Source organism: Ascaphus truei, chromosome 1, assembly GCF_040206685.1.
Source record: "Ascaphus truei isolate aAscTru1 chromosome 1, aAscTru1.hap1, whole genome shotgun sequence".
NCBI classification, from domain to species: domain Eukaryota; kingdom Metazoa; phylum Chordata; class Amphibia; order Anura; family Ascaphidae; genus Ascaphus; species Ascaphus truei.
The window spans coordinates 510,049,679-510,076,349 of NC_134483.1; the positions used below are offsets into that span (position 1 = coordinate 510,049,679).

Genomic DNA, 26,671 nt, shown 5'->3' on the forward strand with positions numbered 1-26,671 from the left:
TCTATCACCCGGGCTGTGGCCAACCCCGGGCAATTTCTTACTTGCGTGCGCACTGCGGATAAATCCGTATCAATTGCTACTCCCGTCACTGCAAGGGCGCGTCTTGGGGATAGTTGGTGCGCTAAGGCCCAGGCATGGACGTCCTGCTGTGATGGCACGGACATGATGGCGGCTTAAAACGGACAAAGTTGGAAACAAAATTTGGAACGGGGCACCCCAGGTAAAGATCTCAGCAGCGCCTCCAAATGTAACGGGTATTCCCCCACCCAATCGCGGATTATAGTGTGGGTGCTATGGACATACAATGTTACCAGGGTGTGGTGCTTTACCTGTTGGCTCACAGGAGGGCTGAGTTTCCGCCACGGGAAACCTGGGGGCTTATATATTACGACTAGAAGTACTCTGGTACTTGGTGCAGCGCCTCCACCTGCGATGGTTCCTAGCAAAGCAGGAATTGGTCCTCGCAGGACACATATAATTAACCAGCACAACGTGTGTAACCAATCATTGATTTTACTAGTGAACACATGAACATACATACACATATAGCATCAACTGGTGCCCCTCTCTAGAGGGGACACTAACTATTGCATCTCGCAGGAAGCTAACCCTTTATGCGTCACGGCGGACGCCAACACCTTATGCATCACGGCGGACGCCAACACCTTATGCGTCACGGCGGACGCCAACACTTTATGCGTCACGGCATACGCCAATACCTTATGCGTCACGGCGGACGCCAACACTTTATGCGCCCTTCCCACGGAAGGATCCCACCCCGTATCCAGTAATCCCACTGTCTCACACTACCAAGTCCGTGAAGATAGTCCAGCTCTCTTTAAGGCTAGGGCTTGAGCCCAAGCCTCGTGGCGGGAAACACAGCGTCCGCTGGATCCCTAACTAGCGAATAGCTAATGGGGCAGGGTCCCTAACCTAGGACCTGTCCCTACAACACTCAACTAGTGTGACTCAGGGCTATCTAGGGCCTAGGGGAATTGCTGGCCTAGTGCAGAGAGTCACTGACTCCTGCACCCTACCTCCTTCCCCTAGCTGCCTGCCTGTTTCCAAACCCCGCGAATTGTATCTCTTTGTTGCAAGCAGAGAGCTCCTGCAGCCCTATTGGCTCCCTGGCGTCATGGGGCCGCTCCAGAGGCTCATGGGACCTGAAGTCCCCTTACAGAGCCCTCTCATTGGTGGCCTTTCGCGCGCTCGTCCTGCGCATGCGCGACCTTCTCTGCCTTCCCGTGCCAAAATGTCTTCTGCGCATGCGTGCGCAAGTCCCTATGGCGGCGCCCTGCACCGGGACCCGACAGCGGCCTGGCAACGCGTACGCACACGTTCTTGACAACCGGCCGCCTGCCAGAGAGTCGCGCTATCCACGCCCACCCTCCCGCATCTCCCCACGAACGGCTAATACTTCCCTGCTGCCGCGGTAAGTGTCGCGAGGGGGGGGGGGGACAGCGCCACAGCGGGGGACCTGGCTACAGTAGTTTTAAATCATTGGGAACTTGATAAATATCCTATGGTGCATTTTCTTACATTGTATGCTGAATGTCAGTTTAACTCACCTGAAAGTTAGTTTGCTTGTTGGATCCAGAAAAGAATTTAAAAGGCGTCACTTGTTTTTTTAACGTTTAGAAATGGATGCACTAAAACATCTGAATCAGCTGAAGCTATCCGGAATAACTTAATCTAGCATCAAGTTTTTACCACAAAGGATGCTTGGAATAGTTATTGTTTATACAGTTCTACAGTAGCATGAATTAAAAAAGTTACTTTGACACACTGCAAAGTTTTTATTTTCTGTCTACAGCTACAGTATGTGAAATATTAGGCACTCTAGTTACGTCTAAAGCAGGGGTGCTCCACTCCAGTCCTCAAGACCCCCCAACAGGTCAAGTTTTCAGGATATCCCTGCTTCAGCACAGGTGGCTCAGATTTTGACTGAGACACCTGGAAGCAGGGATATTCAGAAAACCTGACCTGTTGGGGGGGTCATGAGGACTGGAGTTGAGCACCCCTGGTCTAAAGGATATATTTTATTATAATTCATTATTTATAATGTGCCAAGAACCTTCCCAGGACAGTGCAATGAGGCAGCAGTGCGCAAACTTTTCTCCCTGCGTCAACCTGCCTGCTCTCCCCACCCCCCCCTCGCCTGCTCTCCCCCATGCTCAGCTCCGGCATCAAATGATGCAACGGGGTCATGTGACATCCCGTTGTCATGGCAATGTGATGTAACGTTCCACAGTGGCGTAATTTGATGCCGGGTTGCCATGGCGACATGTCGCTGGAAGCCAAGGCAAGTGAAGTTACAGAGGCCTCGCGCGACCCCCGGCATTTAATTTAAATCCTTCTGGGAAACGTGGGTCCTCTGTAACTATTGCGCCCCCCCCCCCCCCTGCCCCCCCACCTCCCTCCAGAAAATCTCATGCCCTCCCTGCTGCACACACCTGCAATAAGGGAAAAGACAGGAGCAAGCATTGAAAAACTGATTTATACGTGGTAAGACAACAATAACAATACATAAGTAGGTCCCTGCTCCAATGTATAAAACAAAAAATAAATTATAATTCATGTGGTAATTAACTCTGAATGGCACTGTGCAAACAGCTGAACATGCCTTTATACAGTATACTGAGTATAAAAGCGCTAAATGGCACTACCACACATAAACTCCAATGGACTTGAGTGAGACTTTCTTGTGTACTAGTGCTCTACCAGCACCGTCTCAATTCCGTGAATAGACTCTGAATTGACTCTTCTGTCCTTTTTGACTTTGAAATAGGTTAGAACATTATCATAAAAGGAAGCACGCAGACTATACAGTACATGCGTATGTACACAATGGTTCTGTGCTGGGCTTCTTTGTAGTGGTATCCAGTTACATTCATTAATCTGTCATAATTGACTTAAATGAGGTTAGCTTTAAATAAGAGAACAAATGGCAGATCAAAGCCAGTCATCTGCTTGTAAAAAGCACAAATTGAAGGTCAATTTATAGTGGATGAGTTGTAACTGTTAGTTGAAGTGGTGCAGAATGCTTATGCAACTGCTTGTTGAAAAAACTATTGACAGTACTGCAGATTTGTTTGTGACATAAAATACAAACCTGGATACATTGTGTTGATTTAAATTAATTAGGCCATCTCTACCCTGTTTGGTGGCAGGACAGTGCGATTCTATATTTACTCCCTTACTGCAGCAGAGAAAAGAATGTGCTGAAAGGCATGGAAAGAGGAGCTATATGAGCAAGCAACGTCCTAAACCGGGTTACCACGTCCTCCTCATCTAACCTCCAAATCAGTGGTGAACCACGAACATCGAATTGAGTATTGAAATATATTGTTGAAAAACATATACCAGAGCTTCCCAGTAAATATCTGAGGCGCCTTGATTGAGAAAACCTTGTGTCAAAAAATACTATTTAAGCAAAATTGTTTGCTTTCTCTGCTTCATCGTGAGATGGTGGAGGCCTCATTATGAGGCATGTTAACATTCAAAATATTACACAATAGGCACCAGTGGAAAAAACTTTTATTGAATTAAAAAATGTGTACAGTAGACAAGCAGTATAGAAAGACCGCTGTTAGGTATGAAATCTTGTATACAGTAAACAAGTGTTGGTTCAATAAAATAAATAATACTACCTATTTATTCATTGTATCTTTCCTGTTTTTAAATATGCCAAAAATGACCAATGCAGTAACCATTCTTTTTTTATGTGTCTCCTATAGGCACTTATAACTTGTTCACCCTTATTCAATATGCTATGAAACTGCTTCCCAGTACTGGGGAAGAGTGAATCTCCATTCAAATGAATGGGACTGCAATCTTCTTCAAAACAGGGAAGTGGCTTCCCGGCATATTGAATAAGGATCATTGAGAAATAGCACGGTTTAGATTTCCCCCACATATCATTTACAGTGGCAGGTTCAAAGTATGCTGTAGAATTAAACAGTGTGTACCCCTTCAGCCTAACTTTATTATTTAATTGCTGTCGGACACCTACACATCCTGACAACTGTCAATACTCTATATTTGTATAATTTTAAGAAGGATCTTCGTATGATTTTACTTTTAGAAGCTTTGTTAAGACAACTCACTACCAGGTAAATGCGCTTCAATGTGCTTACTGAATACTGACACAGCCTGACAGATCAAGAATATCAAAATATGTGTTAGCCAAAGATAAACTTCTTCTCTGTATACTACATTTTATTGAAGTACTATTCTGCACGTCACATTACAAACCATTCTAATACTGAAAGATACATTTCTTCTAGCCACTATTGGCAGTGTAATTTAGTCTTCGTTGCTTCCTACAGTAGATGTTTAGGCCGAAATTTGTTACGTGGTGCTACTATATTCAAGTGAATAGGCTGTAGGGTGTCTCCTGGCCACAGAAGGGGTATTAGCACTGCGGCACGTAGTACCTTCACATTTACTAATCAATTCCATGAAAAATATATGCCTTTATTTAGATTTTGTCCCATGCACATTTAGCTACTTCTGCTGTTATTTCTGTGAGGCAAACTAAATCACATACACTATAGTACTAGGCTACTACTTCTAGAATAATCTTTCAAGAGGCGTATAATTTGTCATTGCATGTTCAAAACGTAGTGCCCCTTTAGTTACATTTTACTCTGTATTACAGGCATACCCCGGTTTAAGGACATTCACGTTACGTACCCTCACGAGTATGGACATATTTTCAACAGCACCATACCCCTGTGTCCGTACGCTCGCTTCGCGAGTACGGACACTTATTCTGCCCTACGACCGTGTTAGTAGGGATGCGCTGATTCCCCTCGCCCAATAGGCAAACGGCAGCTCGCGCATGCGCCTGTCAGCACGTCCTGGACAGCAATACCGGCTCCCTACCTGTACCGAAGCATCGATAAGTGAGAAAAAGGTAGTGCTTCACTTTAAGTACATTTTCGCTTTACAGACATGCTCTGGACCCATTGCGTACGTTAATGCGGGGTATGCCTGTATTCAGTATTTGATAACATTTTAGTAACCAGCCTTCTCATTGTTTTTTTGTTCTCTAAGATTCTGTTATTTGAACCTATCTTGACAGAAAATAAACATTGAGAGGCCTACTGTATGTTTTCTGTTATGTGGCCATACATTTATTTATACACTTAAATTCGGGATCAGTTACATTGACCTCTTCACGGCACCTATTGGTTTAAATTTAGCTGTCCTTAAAGCTGCAGTTCAAGCAATAGCCTACATGTGTGTTTTTTTAATAAATCAGTTCTATGCTATGAGAAAATACTTGTAGCATTTATATTTTTATTTTTTGTAAACATATTTTAAAGACAGTTTTAATGTTTCTAATGTAGGAAGCATTTTTCTTTCTATAGAAACTATTTATAAAGTCACACCCCCTACTCCTTCTGACAGGCTTTGGCTCTTGAGCCCAGCCCTCTCTCTAGCAGTGCACCAATTGTATCTAGTAACTGCCTGGTCACATGATCTTCCACACAGAACTTTGCATTGTGGGTAATGTAGTGCCATAATAACTGAATGAAATATCCCGATGCAAAGCGATCCATTACAGGAGAACAAATCAATCTGCAGCTTCGCTAATCACTTTTCAGTGTGCAGATTGTATTAATGCACATATTGAATAGGGGGAAAAAAATTAAAAGGCTGCTTGAACTACAGCAACTCTAGGCCTCGCAGGGCCACAACCCCTCACCGTGCCTTCCCAACACTGTGTTCAAACCCCTGTGGGGTTTACCCCAATGTACTGAGGTGCTCCGGGCACCGTACCATCCCAATAGCCACAGAACCACCAAGTGTGTGAGACAGCGCTGCCCCACTAGCCTGTGTATTGTTGGTGCACTTGGTGAGATGAGGTACCTGCCGGGTGTGTCCACACCCGGGCCCGCAGATAACGCAGATGGGATCCACGGATCCGATAATGAACCACGACGCCTCTGCCTCTAAGGTGGGTGGGTCCCTCCTGGATGGTACCACCTTAATAGTCTTTGTATCACATGGGATGATCTGGTCCCAGATCACCCAGACTCAGGATGCCACCGTGTCCTGGCTGTGTCCCTATGCTCTGGTTCTACAGGGGCAGTGTCCCTGTCTATGGGCCTGTCCCTGCAGCAACCACAAGCTACACAGGAGAGTCGGGGTCTAGCTGGGGCCTAGGGGGTCTCTGGCCTAGTGCAGGTGCCACAGACACCTGCACAAACACATACACAACCTATCCTATTTGCATCCCAGCTCCGACTAACGTGGCTGCAGCGCGCAAAATTTATCTATATTCCCCTTGCAGGGGAAGCCCTATTGGCTGTTCTGGTGCACCTGACTTCCTGCCCCTATGCATGCTGGAGGCTGTAGTCCCGCAGAGCCTTCTCTATCTAATGGGCACTCGGAGGAAAGGAAGTGCTGCTGTTCATTTCCAGATTGTAACCCCCGGGTGGTCTGAATGCCTGTCTCAAAGTTGCTTATGTTCTGTAAGTGCATTACTTTGTGATATTTTGGTTTAAAGCAATCTTCACTATTATTGCTTTGTTTTTTCTATGAGTGATTCCCCTCCCCCTCTTCTCTGATTTGATATGGAACCTTCTGTGCCTTGGTGGATTTCTGAAGAGGATATCAGGATATCTATGTAGCCCCCTGTATACAGCACAGGCTATACCTATCTGCCTTCTACTGTGGTAAGTCCTGTTAAGATCAGGCACCAGTAATCATCATGGGTTTTCCCCCTTCATAGCCCTATCCTGAGTGGTAGACGAAGGCCTGGACTCTGCTGCAGGCGTGAGCAGGAGGGGAGGTTCTGGTGACATTACGAGGGGCGGGGCTAGCTCTATATTTAGCAGCCAACTCCGGTGAGTAGAGTTAGAGTTGATAGTGATATCGAGAGTCTGGAGTTGCCGGTTAGTTATGCCGGGAGCATGCAGTTCAGTTAGTATGCCGTGAGTCAAAGAATCCTGCGGATCGGTCCGAGGAGTTGGAGGAGACTACGGTCTCCCCTGCGCAGAGTGCAGGAGCAGAGAGAGAGAGGAGCGGAAAGATTCTGCGTCCTTTAGTAGAGCTGATAGAATTATAGACTTGGTGGACCAATGCCCTCACCCCACTGCCAGGGGTGATGGGGAGAATCCAAGACCCACCGCGAGGATAACCTCGGGGGTGGGCCACGGGGTATTGAAGCCCTAGCCCAGACCATCCTGTCGGAGGAGAGACTTGGAGGGAAGGAGAGGAGGAATTATCTGTATGGAAGGCGAGCGGCGTAATAACACGTCTTGGCTATTGTTGTTGCGGCTGCTGGAAGCCACTATCGTTGGGAGATTGCTGCTCTGTCAATAAAAGAGACTATTCGTTATTATCAAAGACTGTGTGTGAATTGGAAAATATTACCCTGGGACCCAAGGGGTTCTTCTATACCGGTCCTGTCCCATATTCCTGGGAGCATAGAAGATGGAGGCGCTGCACCACTAAGAGATCATGGAGGCTACCACCCCAGAAGCCCGGTCCTGGCTCCCCCACAACATCGCGGGAAGCTCAGGCCCTCCTGTTCCTCACAGGTACGCACCACACCGCATGTAATCTGCCCTCATGCACCCTAGACACCACCGTAGAGTCTGGGGGAAGGGGGGAAGCAGGGTTACATCTATAAGAGTTGGTTACTCTGTATAACCTCACTGCCTGAAATTTATGTTCATTCACAACACCTTCTCCACAGTGATATTGTCTATACTGTGTTGAACTATTTTTTCTATTTATTTTTCTTATATGTCCTTGGATGTATTTGTGCAAATTTTCATCTTCCCTTGAAGAGTTGTCTTTTTTGTTTCAAATACGCTTCATCCCATCTTCATTCTCCTATTTATTTAATTCTAAAGGTTTCCCATCTATTGATAGTTACAAAGTAAACATAGTCCTCGACTTCTAGTTCACCGGGAATTGAACCAAGTGCTCCAAACTCGGTGCCAGTCAGTGTCTTTACTCTCTGAGCCACTCCTTCTTTGATACATTTATGGAACATAATTTTGGTTTTGATTAGATTCATATAGAGGTCAACTTTCTTACTTTCTTCGGTGAGTTACCTGATTTATTGCTAGAGGTATTCAGGACTTGAGACAAATATAACAATGTCACCTGCAAATCTTAAGTGACTCAATTTTTCACTGTTAATTTTGATTCCCTTTTCATCCCAGTTTAATGCCCACTGAAAAGCTTTGTTGACATGGTGTCTCCCTGTAGCACTCCCTTGCTGATCCTTAGCTTGCTTGTATCATCATTTAATCTAATGGTTGATGTTGCATTCTCATAAATGTTCCTTATAATATCACTATACAGGCAGTCCTCAGTTATCCAACAGAATCCGTTCTGGAAGTAGCGTGGGATAGTGAAACCGTTGTAAAGTGAGTCCCATGTTAATCAGTGGCGGTGAGCGTTGGACAACGCATTCCGGCGTCGAAAAACGGCCTTAGGGTTGCATTGTAAAGCGTTGGGTATGCCATTCGTTGTCAAGTGAAACGTTGGATAACGAGGACCACCTGTACCCTTCTTCAATGCTTTGTTTTCTTAATGCCTTTAAAACTGTTGACGGGTAGACAGAATCAAAGGCTTTTTCATTATCTACAAATCCTAAACTGAGTGGTAGATCATATCAATTATTCGGGAAATCACTTCTTGTACGACTTGGATGTGTGCTCTATGGTGTTGTAGCCACTGTAAAATCCTGCTTGTGCTCCAGGTTGGTCAAAGTCCAGGGTCTGTTGCAGCCGATTAGTATCATAGTAAAAAAATCTTGAAAGTAATTGGAAGTAGACTGATTGAGGTCTTCTTTTTCTCCTTTCTTGTGGATGAAGATAACTAGTATGGCATTGCTCCATTGTTCTGGAATTTTCCTGTTCTTCAAGCAGCTTGTAAAATGTTTTGCATGAATTTTCTATACTTTTCCCCCCCGCTTCTTTTAATATTTCAAGATTTGCAAAGTCAGTATAACCAGCCACACACTGATGATATGGTGGGTGTGGGAGTTTGAGCTAGCTGGGAATGTGTGTTAATCAATTTCTGACTGGTAGCAGTTGTTTGGGGGCTGGTGGCACCTCCCCCCAGATCTCACTCCTCCTCCTTCACCTTTTTAACTTGGGAGGTCTTTTCATTTGCTGCAGGAACAGGACTTATGATGGTTCTTCCCCTCTTACAGAGGTAAAAGGAAGTGTTCACAATGCAGTGTAGGACATGCATTCATTTGGTTATACCTTGGCGTTGGTATGCAGGCTTATGACGCTTTGGCCAAAGGGTTAACTAAATAACCAAGTATTTATTATTATTATTATTGAAGTATTTTACTTTATACTTTTTACCATATATGTTTTGTCAATGGGATGTAGCATTGGGCACCCCTGTCTCTTGTTATATACAATTGCCACGCTCAGTAGCTCTCTTGTTGACATAAATATATATTCATGATACAGCTAAACCCCGTTATAACGCGGTCCTCGGGGTCCACCCCGAGACCACCGCGTTACTAACGGGGTCGCGCTAATTTAAAAAAAAAAAAAATGGCCGCCGCATCAGTGTTTTTACCCGCGGTCCCGGCTTCCCCCTGCCACCGCGTGACAGGAGATGGGAGGGGGGATTCCCATCCGGTCCGGCTCCCCCTGCCACCGCGTGACAGGAGATGGGAGGGGGGATTCCCCTCCGGTCCGGCTCCCCCTGCCACCGCGTGACAGGAGATGGGAGGGGGGATTCCCCTCCGGTCCGGCTCCCCCTGCCACCGCGTGACAGGAGATGGGAGGGGGGATTCCCCTCCGGTCCGACTCCCCCTGCCACCGCGTGACAGGAAATGGGAGGGGGGATTCCCCTCCGGTTCCGGCTCCCCCTGCCACCGCGGTACAGGAGATGGGAGGGGGGATTCCCCTCCGGTCCGGCTCCCCCTGCCACCGCGTGACAGGAGATGGGAGGGGGGATTCCCCTCCGGCTCCGGCTCCCCTGCCACCGCGTGACAGGAGATGGGAGGGGGGATTCCCCTCCGGTTCCGGCTCCCCCTGCCACCGCGTGACAGGAGATGGGAGGGGGGATTCCCCTCCGGTTCCGGCTCCCCCTGCCACCGCGTGACAGGAGATGGGAGGGGGGATTCCCCTCCGGTTCCGGCTCCCCCTGCCACCGCGTGACAGGAGATGGGAGGGGGGATTCCCCTCCGGTTCCGGCTCCCCCTGCCACCGCGTGACAGGAGATGGGAGGGGGGATTCCCCTCCGGCTCCGGCTCCCCCTGCCACCGCATGACAGGAGATGGGAGGGGGGATTCCCCTCCGGTCCGGCTCCCCCCGCCGCAGCACAGGGCCCTCGTGCCGCAATACAGGGCCCCCTGGCCCTGTCGTAGCGCAGGGTCGTCCTGCCCTCCCCCCCCCCCATGCCCCCCCGCGCTGCACCGGGCCATCCCACCAGCCCCCGCAGCATCGGGGGCCCCCGCAGCAGCCATCATCCCCCTCCACCGCAGCACCACCCCCACCCTGCAGCCACATGCCTCAAAAATCATCCCCAAGGTAAGGTAAGGCTGATTTATGTATAAGTGTAGTGTGTGTGTGTGTGTGTGTGTGTGTGTGTGTGTGTGTGTGTGTGTGTGTGTCAGTGTGAGCAGTGTGTGTGCAGTGTGCAATGAGCAGTGTGTCAGTGTGTGCAGTGTGAGCAATGAGCAGTGTGTCAGTGTGTGCAGTGTGAGCAATGAGCAGTGTGTGTGCAGTGTGCAGTGTGTGTCAGTGTGTGTGCAGTGTGAGCAGTGTGTCAGTGTGTGTGCAGTGTGAGCAGTGTGTGCAGTGTGAGCAATGAGCAGTGTGTGTCAGTGTGAGCAGTGTGTGTGCAGTGTGAGCAATGAGCAGTGTGTGTGCAGTGTGCAGTGTGTGTCAGTGTGAGCTGTGTGTGTGCAGTGTGTCAGTGTGTGCAGTGTGAGCAATGAGCAGTGTGTGTCAGTGTGAGCAGTGTGTGTGCAGTGTGAGCAATGAGCAGTGTGTCAGTGTGTGGAGTGTGAGCAATGAGCAGTGTGTGTGCAGTGTGCAGTGTGTGTCAGTGTGTGTCAGTGTGTGTGCAGTGTGAGCAGTGTGTGCAGTGTGAGCAATGAGCAGTGTGTGTCAGTGTGAGCAGTGTGTGTGCAGTGTGAGCAATGAGCAGTGTGTCAGTGTGTGGAGTGTGAGCAATGAGCAGTGTGTGTGCAGTGTGCAGTGTGTGTCAGTGTGTGTGCAGTGTGAGCAGTGTGTCAGTGTGAGCAATGAGCAGTGTGTGTCAGTGTGAGCAGTGTGTGTGCAGTGTGAGCAATGAGCAGTGTGTCAGTGTGTGCAGTGTGAGCAATGAGCAGTGTGTGTCAGTGTGAGCAGTGTGTGTGCAGTGTGTCAGTGTGTGCAGTGTGAGCAATGAGCAGTGTGTGTGCAGTGTGAGCAGTGTGTGTGCAGTGTGAGCAATGAGCAGTGTGTCAGTGTGTGTGCAGTGTGAGCAGTGTGTGTGCAGTGTGAGGTGTGTGCAGTGTGAGCAATGAGCAGTGTGTGTGCAGTGTGCAGTGTGTGTCAGTGTGAGCAGTGTGTGTGCAGTGTGAGCAATGAGCAGTGTGTGTGTAGTGTGCAGTGTGTGTGCAGTGTGTGTGCAGTGTGTCAGTGTGTGCAATGAGCAGTGTGTGTGCAGTGTGCAGTGTGTGTGTCAGTGTGTGCAGTGTGTGCAGTGTGAGCAGTGTGCAGTGTGTGTGCAGTGTGCAGTGTGAGCAATGAGCAGTGTGTGTGCAGTGAGTGTGTGCAGTGTGTGCAGTGTGTGCAGTGTGTGCAGTGTGCAAAAAAAAAATTAAATTTTTTTTTTTTTTTTTTTTTTTTTAAACGGGAGCCATGGGAAAACCGCGTTATAACCGAATCGCGGTATAGCGAGGCGCGTTATAACGGGGTTTAGCTGTATGTATTTATTATTATTATTATTATTGAAGTATTTTACTTTATACTTTTTACCATATATGTTTTTCAATGGGATGTAGCATTGGGCACCCCTGTCTCTTGTCACACTAATGATATTTGGTTTTGCCAAATCCATCCTGGGTTTTCAGATTCTCCATTGCTCCTGGCAACTTCCTTTAAAAGGACAGCCCTGTAAGCAGGAAGTTGCCAAGCAAGGTTTTCAGTTTATGCTGTGTACAACCAATGCCCTTTTCGATTGTCTTTCCCGTTACCAGACCCGGCTACGTACCCAGACCATCCCTATCTTCCGCCGGTCTCAACCTCTGTATCCGCACAACTACACAACTCTGCCGCCCTCGGTCTACATCTGACTACTCTTTCAGGACTCTGTCCTTCGGCTCAGGTCGGTTCTTTCACACTCCTTGCTCAGCCCTGCGGGTCACTTCCTATTTGAGACGAGCATTGTTACAGATGAGACCCAAAAGGTTGAAACAGCTGTCTGTGAGTAGGTTTACTGGTTAACCCAGGCTGGGCAGAAAAGCTGTGTAATGCGGCCGGCATAAGCTTATAGGGGTCCATATCAAATTGCATTTTAAGCAAAAGATGACACTGTATACTCATTTGCATGTCATTTTTCAGAATCCCTTTCTGCAGTGGAAGCACTGTATGCTAGGAAATAATGGTGAAAAGCAATGCTGCAGAACTGGCTGAGACATGTGAATGTGCTCACAAGTGATTTTCATTTGAAAGATTTCTGTTGCAATTCCATTTTCCCGGGGGGCCTTCCCATTCTTCATGTACTTGCCACTTCTTCTGGTAGAATGCATGGTATATCGTTGGTGGTTTCTTCTCGCTCTTCCTCTGATAGCTTATGCTCTCTGGTACAGTATCTGTGTTCTTGTACTATTTAATGTAGAAGTCCTCAATTCTGATACTGTATGTGCCCTGTCTTTTATTGGTGATCCGTGGTCTTGTTTGAGTGTGATGATATGTTCTTCCCAATCATAAGTTGTTGCTTTGTTTTCTTTAAGCTTTTGTTGTCTCCGATAGTGTTTGTCACCATATCACAGTTGCATTTTCTTACATCTTCTGTTACACGTATGCGGGTCGTCTTCAGCCTCCATTCATATTTAATTGTTGTTCTTGTGTCTTGGGATTGTTTCATTTCTTATCGTTTCCTCAGTAACGGCTTTGTCTCATTTCAGATTTTCTTACCCTGTTGTTTCTTAACGATTCCTCCATTTTTTTTTCCTGAGCTTTCAACTACAATTTTCATAATATTTACATACATTTTTCTTAAAGTTTCCCTATGCATTTTGAGCAAGGTAAAATGATTTGACATCTCCAATTGAAATTCTCTGCCATTATTCTTGAGATTCTTGATGTTGATAGTTTTTGTCTTCTTAATCAGTTTTCTTCTTACCATCTTCGCATTCAGAGGTAATTTGCAGCCAACCAATCGATGATCACACCTTGTGATCCACAACTTGGGATCTTGTGATCCCCTGCAGTAGTGCATTAGGGGTCATATATGCAGAACAACTCTCTCATTTTATATGGAAGATTTCCCCATAATTTGCTGAAAAAAGTATAATATCTTTCAGGTGATGGCCAGTCTGCCAGAGAACCTGTAGTACAATAGAAATAACAGTATTTATTGTCCTCTTCCAAAATGGCCATTGGGCGGCTTCCTGCCTCTCAGCTAATTAGGAACTGTGATGTCATAATTGTAGTTCATTTTGTGTTTGTAATTATATTAAGCTTCCGAAAATTCTGATGTGTCCAAGTTGAATGTCTTTGGAACCAGCCAAGAGTAAGCAGTCCAGCACCTGGCAGACCAAAATTCAAACGACATAAGCACAAATTGGCACATTAAGATAAACATTTGTCTCCAGAAACCACTTTTTTCAAACTAAACATTAAATGTGGTACAACCCACAGGTCAATGCAGCCCTGTCTTAGGCCTGTATTATACTAAGTGCGTGCGCGCCCGCTATAATGAAAAATACCTTCTACCTACGACAGTGTATCCACTGCCGACGCGCGCGCACGGTAGACAGCGTTGGCGCGGCAGTTTGGTGGAAATACAAAGAAATTTGTATTTTCGAGCAGTTGTCATGTCACGTGACACGGTGAGCCAATCACAGTGAGGCCTACCCTTGTGACGTCATGGCCATGCCTCCCAGTCGTGCGCATCATCGTTTGGCCTATAGGCACAAAACGTGTGCACCATGTGCACGCGCAACGTCGTGCGCTCTTGCTATAACACAAGCCTTAGTCATTGCACACAGAAATTACTCTTGAACGACTGTACCTAGTGAATTTTGCAGTGTTCCTTTTTATGTATCTTCATGAAACATAACAAAACCAGAAACATGAAAAAGTATGTATATCATGGACTGGGAGTTCTTGAAAATAAGAACAGTGGGGTTCAGCTCCAGAGGAGTCCCCGTCCCCGTCCCCCATTTCTGATTCTGTTAAAAAAAATTGGTTCTTTAAAGATCTAAGTCATTAACCACTAGAAACTACGCCATCTACCAGTTGTATTTAGTTAGGGTGACCAGATTTTCAAAATGAAAAACCGGGACACATTTATAAAAACATTTTTTAAACAAATTACATCACATGACGCACCCTGTTGCCATGACAATGAGACACTGACGACACTTGCCATGACAATGTGGCATCACGTGATGCCTCGTCGCCATAATGCGTCCCGTAGTCATGTCAACTTGATACAGCGTGACATCATGGAGCGTCTCGTTGTTATGGCCATGAGCATTACGTGACGTCGCGTAGCCATTTTAACGGAATTTGGAGGGGGAATTTGCCAAAGGCAAGATAAATATATAATTAATAGATCTTAAAAATGTTGTTATGTCTGGGTTAGCCTTCAATAGAAGGTGGCAACCCTGGCTGCACTGTGCATTTGTGTGTATAGATAGTGGGGGCTGCAATGTGCATTTGTGCATATAGAGGTGGGAGCGGCAGTGTGTGTTTGTGCGTATAGAGGTGGGGGCTTTGCTTGGGCCCTTCAATTCACATCCAGGGCATTGTTGGCCAAGAATGCCCAGTTCGGAGGGGATGATTACTACTTCAAACATTTATTTACAGTTAGGTCCGGAAATAATTGGACACTGATACAAGTTTTGTTATTTCGACTGTGTACCAAAATAAATTCAAGTTACAGTTAAATAATGAATATGGGCTTAAAGTGCAGTCTATCAGCTTTAATTTGAGGGTATTCACGTCCAAATTGGAGGAAGGGTTTAGGAATTACATCTCTTAAATATGTAGCCCCCACTTTTTCAAGGGACCAAAAGTAATTGGACAATTGACTCAAAAGCTGTTTCATGGACAGGTGTGGCCTATTCCTTCGTTATTTCATCACCAATTAAGCAGGTAAAAGGTCTGGAGTTGATTCCAGGTATGGAATTCGCATTTGGAAGCTGTTGCTGTGAACCCACAACATGCGGTCAAAGGAGCTCTCAATGCAAGTGAAACAGGGCATCCTTTGGCTGCCAAAAAAAAGAAAATCGATTAGCGAGATAGCAGGAAAGTTGGGAGTGGCCAAGTCAACAATTTGGTACATTCTGAGAATAAAAGAACGCACTGGTGAGCTATGCAACACAAAAAGGCCTGGACGTCCATGGAAGACAACAGTGGTGGATGATCGTAGGATCCTTTCCATGGAAAAGAAAAACCCCTTCACAACATCCAGCCAAGTGAAGAACACTCTCCAGGAGGTAGGCATATCATTATCCAAGTCTACCATAAAGAAAAGACTTCACGAGAGCAAATACAGAGGGTTCACCACCAGGTGAAAACCATGCATAAGCCTCAAGAATAGAAAGGTAAGATTAGACTTTGCCTAACAATATTTAAAAAAGCCAGACCAGTTCTGGAACAGCATTCTTTGGACAGATGAAACTAAGATCAACCTGTACCAGAATGATGGGAAGAAAAAGTATGGAGAAGGCTTGGAACGGCTCATGATCCGAAGCATACCACATCATCCGTAAAACACGGTGGGGGCAGTGTGATGGCATGGGCATGCATGGCTTACAATGGCACTGGGTCACTTGTGTTTATTGATGATGTGACAGAAGACAGAAGCAGCCGGATGCATTCTGAAGTGTATAGGGATATTGTCTGCTCAGATTCAGCCAAATTCAGCGAAGTTGATTGGACGGCGCTTCACTTAACAGATGGACAATGACCCAAAACATACTGCGAAAGCAACCCAGGAGTTTTTTAAGGAAAAGAAGTGGAATATTCTGCAATGGCCGAGTCAATCACCTGATCTCAACCCGATTGAGCATGCATTTCACTTGCTGAAGACAAAACTTAAGGTAGAAAGACCCACGAACAAACAACAACTGAAGACAGCTGCAGTAAAGGCCTGGCAAAGCATCACAAAGGAGAAAACACAGCGTTTGGTGATGTCCATGCGTTCCAGACTTCAAGCAGTCATTGCCTGCAAAGGATTCTTGACAAAGTATTCAAAATGAACATTTTATTTATGATTGTGTTAATTTGTCCAATTACATTTGAGCCCCTGAAATAAGGGACTGTGTAAGAAAATAGTTGCAATTCCTAAACGTTTCACACAATATTTTTGTTCAACCCCTTGAATTAAAGCTGAAAGCCTGCACTTCTATTGCACCTCGGTTGTTTCATTTCAAATCCATTGTGGTGGCGTACAGATCCAAAATGATGAAAATTGTGTCAGTGTCTAATTATTTCCGGACCTAACTGTATTTCCAATTCGTAACATAACACAAACTCTCTTCTCCCCCGTTCCCTCCCTTTCTCGCTCTCTCAGCTCCCTCACCGTGTATGTGTGTATGTGTAATTAAAATTAAAATAATTAACAAATTAAAATGAAATAAATAATTGCCATAAATTAAAATTAAATAAAAAAAAGTAGGCATTAATTAAAATGAAGACATTTTAAAAATGTGACATTCCTGACCTTGTATGTATATTACACTTTGCAAAATAGTGTCTCTTGTTGTCCTTGTGGCAGTCAGTGACTTCACTGCCATGCAGGTCCACAGACAGCTTTCCCGGGGCCCAGAACCCACGTTTCGGCGGCCTTGCGAGAACCCCCCCTTCTCACACACCACCTCACTCTCACCCCACCTCACACTCCCCAGTCACCCTTTCCTTCCCCCCTCTCTCTTACACCCCCCCATTTATTTTTCTCCCCTCCCCACACTAAACCTCCCTCCCCAATATACGTGCACACACAGTGACACACACAGTGACAAACACACAGCCACTTACCTACACACACAGCCCCTCCCCTCCTCATATCTCCCCCTCCCCTCCTCATATCTCCTCCTCCTCATATCTCCCCCTCATCTCTTCCACTCCCCGCAGGTCCCCCTCTTCATATCTCTCCCCTCCCCTCCTCATCTCTTCCTCTCCCCGCATCACCCCCTCCTCATCTCTTCCACTCCCGCATCTCCCCCTCTCATCTCTTCCACTCCCCGCATCTCCCCCTCCTCATCTCATCCACTCCTCTCATCTCCCCCTCCTAATCCTCTTCCACTCCCCGCATCTCCCCCTCCTCATCTCTTCCACTCCCCACATCTCCCCCTCATCTCTTCCACTCCCCACATCTCCCCCTTCTCATCTCTTTCACTCCCCGCATTTCCCCCTCCTCTTCCACTCCCCGCATCTGCCCCTCCTCATCCTTTTCCACTCCCCACATCTCCCCCTCCTCATATCTCCCCCTCCCCTCCTCATCTCTTCCACTCCCCGCATCTCCCCCTCCTCATACCTCCCCCTCCCCTCCTCATATCTCCCCCCTCCCTCTCCCATCCTCTCTCTCCCTTCTCCCCCCCTCTCTCCCTTCTCCCCCCTCCCCATACCTCCCCCCCTCCCTCTCCCTTCTCCCATCTTCTCTCTCCCTTCTCCCCCCTCTCTCCCTTCTCCCCCCTCTGTCTTCTCCCCCCTCTCCCCTCTTCTCCCCCTCTCTCTCTTCTGCCTCCTCTCTCCCTTCTGCCTTTCCCCCCTCTCCGCTTCTCCCCTTACCCCTTCTCCCCCCACCCCTTCTCCCACCACCACACCACTCCGTTTGCCCCACCCCACAGCAGACCATTTGCCCACCCAAAAGCAGCCCGTTTTACACCCCCCACCCCTGCAGCAGCCCGTTTTTTACACCCACCCCCCACCCCTGCAGCAGCCCATTTTTTACACCCCCCCCCCCCCCACCCCTGCAGCAGCCCATTTTTTACAACCACCCCCCCCCCACCCCTGCAGCAGCCCGTTTTTTACAACCACCCCCCACCCCACCCCTGCAGCAGCCCGTTTTTACACCCCCCCCCCCCCACCCCTGCAGCAGCACCGCTGCCAACTCGCGCACGGCACCAGGGGCAAAACCCGGGACATTTCAGGGACTTGCCGTCGCCCGGGACAGCCCAGAAAAAAACGGGACTGTCCCAGCAAATCCGGGACGACTGGTCACCCTATATTTAGTTGCCCTTGAAATCTACTCAATGAGGAGCTTGATTGGAATAGTAAACAATACTTCCCCAACTACAGCACCAATATTTACGAAACATTATTGCTGAGTCTCAGACTCCTGTGTTGATTAACTCATATTCTAAATGCTTTAACTCTGCACGGTCAGAAATACAGAGACTTTTTAAAATTGGACTGACTATGAGGCTTCTTGTTTAACCTCAGTGTCAAAAATCAGTTAGAAATATTAACTTCTTCCAAGCTGGCTTGCTATTCAGTACATATATGTGGCCACCTTGCAATTAGTTTCTGTGTAATTTCTTTAGGCCAACAAAACCACTGGACTTACTGATGTTTGCAGATAAATGGTCTAATTCTAGAAGATGCTTTTCATTCACCGAGGGCCTTTGATGTCTTATTCCTAAACGCCCACTTTCTTCACTGCTTGCCATAAAACCATTTAATAATTGGAGATGTTGGATAAGGGTGTACAATTAAATGATGAAACTATATACAGTATCCAGTAGTCAAAAGGACATTAAAAAAAACAATGGTCGTGACAGATGAGAACAGCCATTTAAAAAAAAAATGGGTTCAAATTAGGTGAATTTATTGAATAAACCTACATAGAAGCACACCTGGAGAAAGTGATTTTTTATTTAAAAGCTGAATAAGAAGCCCCCATACTTTATTGAAATGGGCATGATTTATCATTTAGCTTGTTCATTTCAATAGATGACTGTTACAGTATACATGTCACAGAAGAGCACTGCACACAAACCTACGGCCACAGAACACTAGCGATGAAACCTGCCATCTTCCCGTTCCACACTTGCCTCCTCTGTAAAAATATTCCAAGCATACTGTACTAAAGAGTGTAATAAGTACCACCAAGTAAATAATACACCAACCGAATACCAGCCTCACAAGGCATAGTTTGTGGAATGTGAGGGGAAAAAACATTCCAAAGAATTCTAGAACATGACAAGCAAGCCAGCATTAATTTAACTTAAAACATCATTTTGGATAAACATAAAAAACTGCGGTTGTTTTAAACGTTGTTGAGAAGTACAGTATTGTTAATCATCTTGCTTTTTGATTCATCCTCTAGCAAACTTACTTCTAGAATACCACTAGCATATATTGTACATAAAAAAATGCAACCATTTATAAAACACGCATTCATGAAATTGTCTATGCAGCTGAATACTAAGCAGGTATCACTATATTAGGGGACCATATAATGGTAGTCAGGCAACGAATGCTTACTATGGGTCAAGGAAGCAAAGGAACAAATGCATTGGTCTCAGGGCTGCAAGTTAACAACAGCTTTACCCTTCTGGCTCAACTAGTACATGGAGGCACTGTGTATGCTTTTGTTAGTAATTGAGTTGAGCTGATGAATTGCCTTTGCAATACACACTGAAGAAGCATATTTTGCGTAGGTTATATCTCAGACTCTTGACAACTGTTGAGGATTGGGCAGCAACCATTATTGTACAGTATGCAACTTGCTGCCACAAACTAGGGTAAACAGCTGCAAAGAAGACAGCATTACTGCATCAAGCAGCTCATTTTCTGTAGTAATAACACTGTAGTAACTCAGTTGGAAAAAAATATACAGAAGTGCAATAGTAAAGCACGTTTAATATTTCCCTATTGCATATTCCTAGCGGAGGATCTTGAGGGCACTTTTTAAAGCTTAGAAAACAAACACAATGCACATCAATCAGTTGGATGCATAAGTAAAATGTACGTGAAAAGCAGTGATATACAAGTTCAAAAATATAAGCAAATCAAATGCAACCCCTTCGGCTGTTTCTGGGGGTCTTCTCCAAGGAAAAGACCCCCCACAAGGTCTCACAGGAACACAGATGCAAAGGTTGGAGCACGACTCCCAGAAACCACATGTGGGGTAGAAAAAACACACCTGGTGCAATTCGGCGGTAGGAGGGTAATAGATGCACTTGCAGGTTAGCTGAATAAAGCAGGCATGTATTGCACTTAAACTGGGCAATCAGCAGTTAGGCTCTGGGAATATGACATCAAGCCTCAAGATAGAATAGATATCCTATACCCAATGGTGTTGAAAGGGTGTCCATGATCACTTAAGACTTGTGAGTATCAGAAATCCTCTCCAGTGCATTTATAGAGAGAAGCAAAATGGACATAATGCAATTATTGCTTTTAATAACAATTAAAAAGAGTAAACATATAAGGTTTGATACCTTAAACACATATAAAGGCGGGATACCTGCTTTATCCGGCTAACCTGTGAGTGCATCTATTACCCTCCTACCTCAGAAGACACACTTGAATACACAGAATTGCAATATTTGTGGTTTCTCTACCTTGCATGTGGTTCCTGGGAGTTGCACTCCAACCTTTGCCCCACTTTTGACAAACTTAGAAAAAGTCCGTTCCACCGTTGGCTGGCCAGTTACATAAAAAGATTCTATGAAAAGTCTTTAGAAGCATGAGGAAATCACAATTGTTTTATGTACAGTAGTACAGAAAAACTTGTGCAGACTTTAACAAAGTCCTCACAAGCAGGACTACCAGGTATCTCAACAGACCTACATATACCTCAGAATATCAAAGGATTACATGGTAATGTTGTCAAAGAATGCTTAGTATACCCCAACATACAGTGCAACAATAGAGAGGTCTGATACAACTATCTATACTAAGTCTCACCTTCCACTTACTTCTCACACACACAGTCCCCCTGCAGAGAAACGACATAGTGCTCTGATTTTATAACCTAACCACCAAGGACTCCAAAGGGCATGTTTGCAACACAGATCAATGCACCCTTCTATTAAAAAGGGGTTTAATTAAGCTAATATTTTCACTGATGCATTAATAGTCTAATAAGCCATTTCTACGTCAAAAGCTAATGATTATGTTAAAAGATCTATATTCCTGGTAACAAATTATTCATGTGCTCCGTGTTACTTAGAATTGTACAATATTATTTTTTTATTGACTGGACCAAATTCGAAAACACATAGGGAGAGATTCACTAAGGTCTGATGCGGCATTTCACACCCGATCTGGCATCAACAGCCATTCAAGTTAATGGGCGTTAACGCCGGATTGGGGTGTGAGATCAGGCAAGACTTAGTGAATCCCGGCATTAGAAGGCTATGTACTAACTCCTCTTGTTAACACTCTCCAAGTAGTAAGATGATGCACATGGAGTAAAGTGCTTGATAAACTGATGTACTGTATACAGGCGCGAGGTGAAAATAAAACTAGTTACGTCAATCTTGCTCCCCAACTACCTTAGAGCAGTCCATGGTATGTAACACTGTAAGAAAATTCAACACATTGCTATGGCTTAGGGAATTAAAAACATAAGCAATGGTAAAATAATTTAATAGGGATTTAATTGTATTGTATGTCTTTATTTATATAGCGCCATAAATATACATAGCGCTTAATGCTAATGTAAATCATTCTCTGATCAGATTTCTACAAGATAATCAATATTTAGATATATTCATGCCTTTCTTGACTCTTTGCCGGCTATGACGTTTCCATTCATTTAAAATCCTTGCTGGTTATTTTTCAAGGTGCCGTATAATATCTGTACTGTTTTGTATTCGTATTGTTTTTGCATTATGCCAGATTACATTTTAAACCAGTATCAACTTGTAAGGCTAAATGTATTCAATTGAAATATTAAAACCGATGTAAGTTGCACTATTTTATATTCTGCGCTCCTGACAATTCGATAAACTAAAAAAAAAAACACATCTTGTCAACACATATAATGATGCTAAGAAATAGTCATTTTATACACACATCAGTACTTCAGTTTATACACTAAATACATGCTTTAAAAAACATATTACATATTACTTACAGTATCCACATCTTGTTCCGCCCTCAAAAACAAACCCATTTGCCACAGCTCCATAGCGACGTAGATCTGTCAGCTTCCACTGCCCGATAACCACAGGCGGAAGGTCTCTCGCCAGAACTAAAATGTCATTGCACAAATGAAGTGTAGCAGGTCCACTTTCCAACTTGGTGCCAGGTAACACCCCAACATGAAATCTGTGTACTAAGGCAGGGAGAAAACAAAATTAATATATGCTTGCCACAGTTGGGGGTATGAAAACCAAGGTTACAATGTGTTTTAAGACATTCAACAGATTCGGCGTATTTGTAATGGCATTGTATTAACGGGAAGAAAGGCTTCAAGTTTTAGAGTTTCAAGTTTCATAATGCTTCAAAAAGTGGGGAAATGTGTCACATCAAGCTCACCACCATACTAAGCACTTTAGAAAATAAAATACAACATTTGTTAAACTATACTATTGTATAAATACAATATGCAACATTATACAACATTCAACATTTTAATATATATATATAAAGTCACAAAGGAAGAGAGTGCAATTAATGTAGCAATAATTTGGGAGAAGTGGGGGGGGGGGGACTGTAACAGGGGACTTGTCCCTGTTCACAAATGTGCCTTTAATCCAGCAGTGCAGTGGTTAACTGCTGGTATGCAATTAACTAACACCACCTGGCTGATTACAGGTGGTATAAAAAGCCTGCCTCTGAGACAGGAAGAGAGACTCCTTAGCTCACATGTGAGCTGAACAAGGAAACAGAGCACAGGTTCCTGAGTCTCCCAGGTGAGACTGACCGAGATAACACAGATCTCTGGAGCTGACAAACAAGACTTCTAAACCTGGATGCTGATTATCCGGAGAAAAGGCAGCAACCCAGCAAACAGATAAGACTTTATTTTCCAATGACTGGTGTCTAGATATATATATATCTATATGACTTGGGCTGATGAATAGCTTGGGTAGTCACCCAGTTAAAAGGGACTGGAATATAAGGATACATATATGCCAAAGTGGAGCAGGTTTTGTTTGGCTCACTATTTCGCTTATGTTTATTTTTTGCTGTGTTTAAAGCGACAGGCTCAATAATGCCCTGTTTTAATTTCTCCTTACAACAGTCTCCATTGTGTACCTCTGCACATGTCCTCCTACAGGGACTTTTCAAACCACAAGGCACCTCTTCGGAATGTGTCTTTACTGTCTTACACCATAGCACCACTTAGGAAATATAGGCATTAGTGTAGTTGCTTTGAAATGGCCAGTTTTCTAGGATCCAGGTTTGCATTGCAAAATGTATTCCTGCCCAGAGGAATAATAACTTGAATAGTTAAGCAAACCCTGATGCAGAGCATCCCTGATGCAAGTAATGGGATAACATAGTGCTACTAAAAGGCCATTGCTTATATGAATTATCACAATTAAATGGCAATATCATACTAATCGACATTAGTAAGTACTTGTCTCTGTGATTTCTATTTGATTTTAGTTTTTTACCTACAAAGTATGCTGCTGCAGCTCCAACAATCTAAGACCCAATCTTCAAATGCTCCTCCATATGCCCTCTCTGCTCTTACCAATATCCACTTCTCTCCTCCACCTTCGTAGCCTTCTCCTTCCCACACCTCCTAGACTTTTTGTGGGCTGGTCCTTCCCTTTGGAGTTTCCCCACCCTTAACCTATTGAAAGATTTCCTAAAATGTAAATGGTTTTGTGAAGCTCATATTCTTACACCTCCTCCTCTTATCTCCAACATGACACCTGCCTCCAATGCAGGAGAAGAACTCCTGCTTCTTCACACACTGAAAAGCCATAGAATTTCAACATCACCTGACTTTTTCACCCCAACATGCCGTGTGTTACCAACCCTCCCCCTTCTTTCTTTTAGATTGTAAGCTCTTTGGAGCAGGGACCTCTCAACCTATTGTACGAGCGCATTTTATTGTTATATTTGTGTATGTTGTTGTTTTATGCTTCTTATGAATTGTATTGGGCTGTGGAAAATGTTGGCACCTTATACAAAAATTATAAGAATCACCATATTTAATAGTATCTTAACACCATTAGCGTTTAATTTTTTTTCTCCAACTCCAAGGTTCTGAAAATCAATGTCATAATTACCTTCACCTAAGCTGTAACGGATCCGCACATCCCAAGCATTCATAATGTCTTTGTTATCAAATCCCAGCATAACAACTTGCGAGTAACAGATGATGGCAAGACTTTGGCTCATGCCCTCATACGAGAGCCCTGGATCCAGGCCACAAATATCTTCTAACGTCACGCTGCTTTTCTCTTTGTGTCCCTTCGTCCTGTCTGATTTATCTTTGTACATCAACATTAACAGACAATCTGTGGAAGAAGATGCGTATTGGAAAACAAGCAACAGTTTTTAATTAGAAAAAAAGGATGCCTTATTAGTATGATTATCAAACCCACTGCATTTTTAAATGAAATGTTACTTTGCTGTATGAATTTACATGGCTTAATTAGAGAACATACATATTGATAATGTATCTGCATGCTCTGTTCTAGAAACGTTGTAAGCTATAAACTAATAGAACATGATATGCTATATATATATACAGTATATGTATATCAAATGAAAACATCACTTGTGAGCACATTCACGTCACCTTTTGCCTCACACTGATGAGACCCAAAAGATCGAAACAGCTGTTTGTGAATGGTTTCATTGGCTTTGCATTTAATCCCATGCTGTGCTTAAAAGCTGTGTGAACAGCGAGCATTAGCTTAAAAGGGTTCCATGTAAAAATGGATTTCAGGCAAAAGGTGACAGTGTGCTCATTTGCATGTCATTTCCCACAATCCCTTGCTACAGTGGAAGCACTGTATACTAGGTGATAATGGCGAAAGGCAGGGTTGCAGTCTAAGACATGTGCATGTGTTCACAAGTGATCTTTTTATTTGCTATATGGCAGAGTTTTGTTGTCTCCTTTTTCACCCACTATAACTTATATAAAGTATAGTGCATATTATATATATATATATATATATATACATATATATACATATATATACATATATAAATATATATATATATATATATATATATATATATATATAAATATATATATATACACACACACATACACATATATATATATATATACACAATAAACAAATAAACCCCAATCTACATCCAATATGACATTATTTAGTTAATTTGTATTTGTATTTTCTTCTCATTAGTATAGGTAATTTAGTTCAATCTTTTGGCCAAACCATGTTAAGATGCAACCACATCAAGGTAGAACCACCAATACTGTTGTATATTTGAGGTCACTTTCCCAGTAACACACCAGTCGGCTCTAGTAAATACATAATACTGTGGGAGTTTTTGAGTCTGCTAAGAATGTTTAATATCTCTCTCTCCTCTCCCTCTACCTCTCCGTGGCCAACGAAATGCTTTTATTTGTGCGAGCTTTCGAGATACACTGATCTCTTCTTCCGGCGGTGTTACAATGGATAAAGCAAGAAAGGTTTAACTTAAAAACAGTGCATCTTGGAATGTATCAGTGACTAGAGCCTATCCCTCCCCCCTGTGCAAGCTCAGCTAACACAGAACAGGTACCTCTACATATATATATATCTTATTGATCTTATTGATCTTATTTCTCTGTTTTGATTTGTCCTATAATAAACTTTTTGTACATTCATTATTTATCAGAGTACTTTATGCGGGTTTTCCCTTTCTTGTGTTTTGATATATTTTCTTTCCCCTAGCACCACCACTGGCAGTTTTTTTGCTATATTATGTGGTTTTTGATAATTGTTTACTGTTAGTGATTTTTTGTAGCAGTTATCTGTGAGTCTATATATATATATATATATATATATATATATATATATATATATATATATATATATATATATATATATATACTGTGCACGCACAGTTAGCATAAGTGTAAACAAGAAAATGTGTTTGTGTTCTATGATTGATGTTTTGATCCCTAGCAGGATCTTACTCAAAGGTGTACTGTATATATACATATATATTCTTTCTTTAAATCAAGTTTACTATCCTACTGTTACCTTAGCTGTCAACATACATAATACAGACATACAGAACAGACATCTGTCATCAGTCCGGTATCTATTACAAGATGAGTTCATGTCATAAAACAGATTTCCCAAGGGTTATACATACTGTATATATTGGATCCTCTGCACTGCAATGCAAATAAGAATACTACATACAACAGGTGTTTTTCATTGTAAATATGCAGTTATTCTATGTTTTTAAAATCAGATAGATTCATTTGTAGATATGGTTAAGATGTCAAAATCCCTTCCTGAATATTTGTACAGTATAAAGAAGAGACGGGGGTTGTCTCTGAAGATGAAAAATAGCAGAGATGATGAAAGAGGATACAAAATAAAACACTACATGCAAAGCATCTT

General features: G+C 44.0%; 1 protein-coding gene across 3 annotated transcripts in view; it reads right to left on the reverse strand.

Annotated features, from left to right (window-relative positions):
• DOK7 (docking protein 7) overlaps positions 1-24,592 on the reverse strand; it is a 112,587-nt gene extending 87,995 nt beyond the window's left edge. For all 3 annotated transcript variants that reach the window (XM_075570153.1, XM_075570144.1, XM_075570136.1), the window contains exons 1-2: positions 24,365-24,592; positions 22,252-22,452 (exon numbers count right to left, since the gene is read on the reverse strand). In XM_075570153.1, coding sequence (XP_075426268.1) covers positions 22,252-22,452; positions 24,365-24,584 — 421 coding nt within the window. In that variant the 5' untranslated portion in view covers positions 24,585-24,592. The remainder of the gene's footprint in view (positions 1-22,251; positions 22,453-24,364) is intronic.
• Between the last annotated feature and the right edge of the window lie 2,079 nt (positions 24,593-26,671).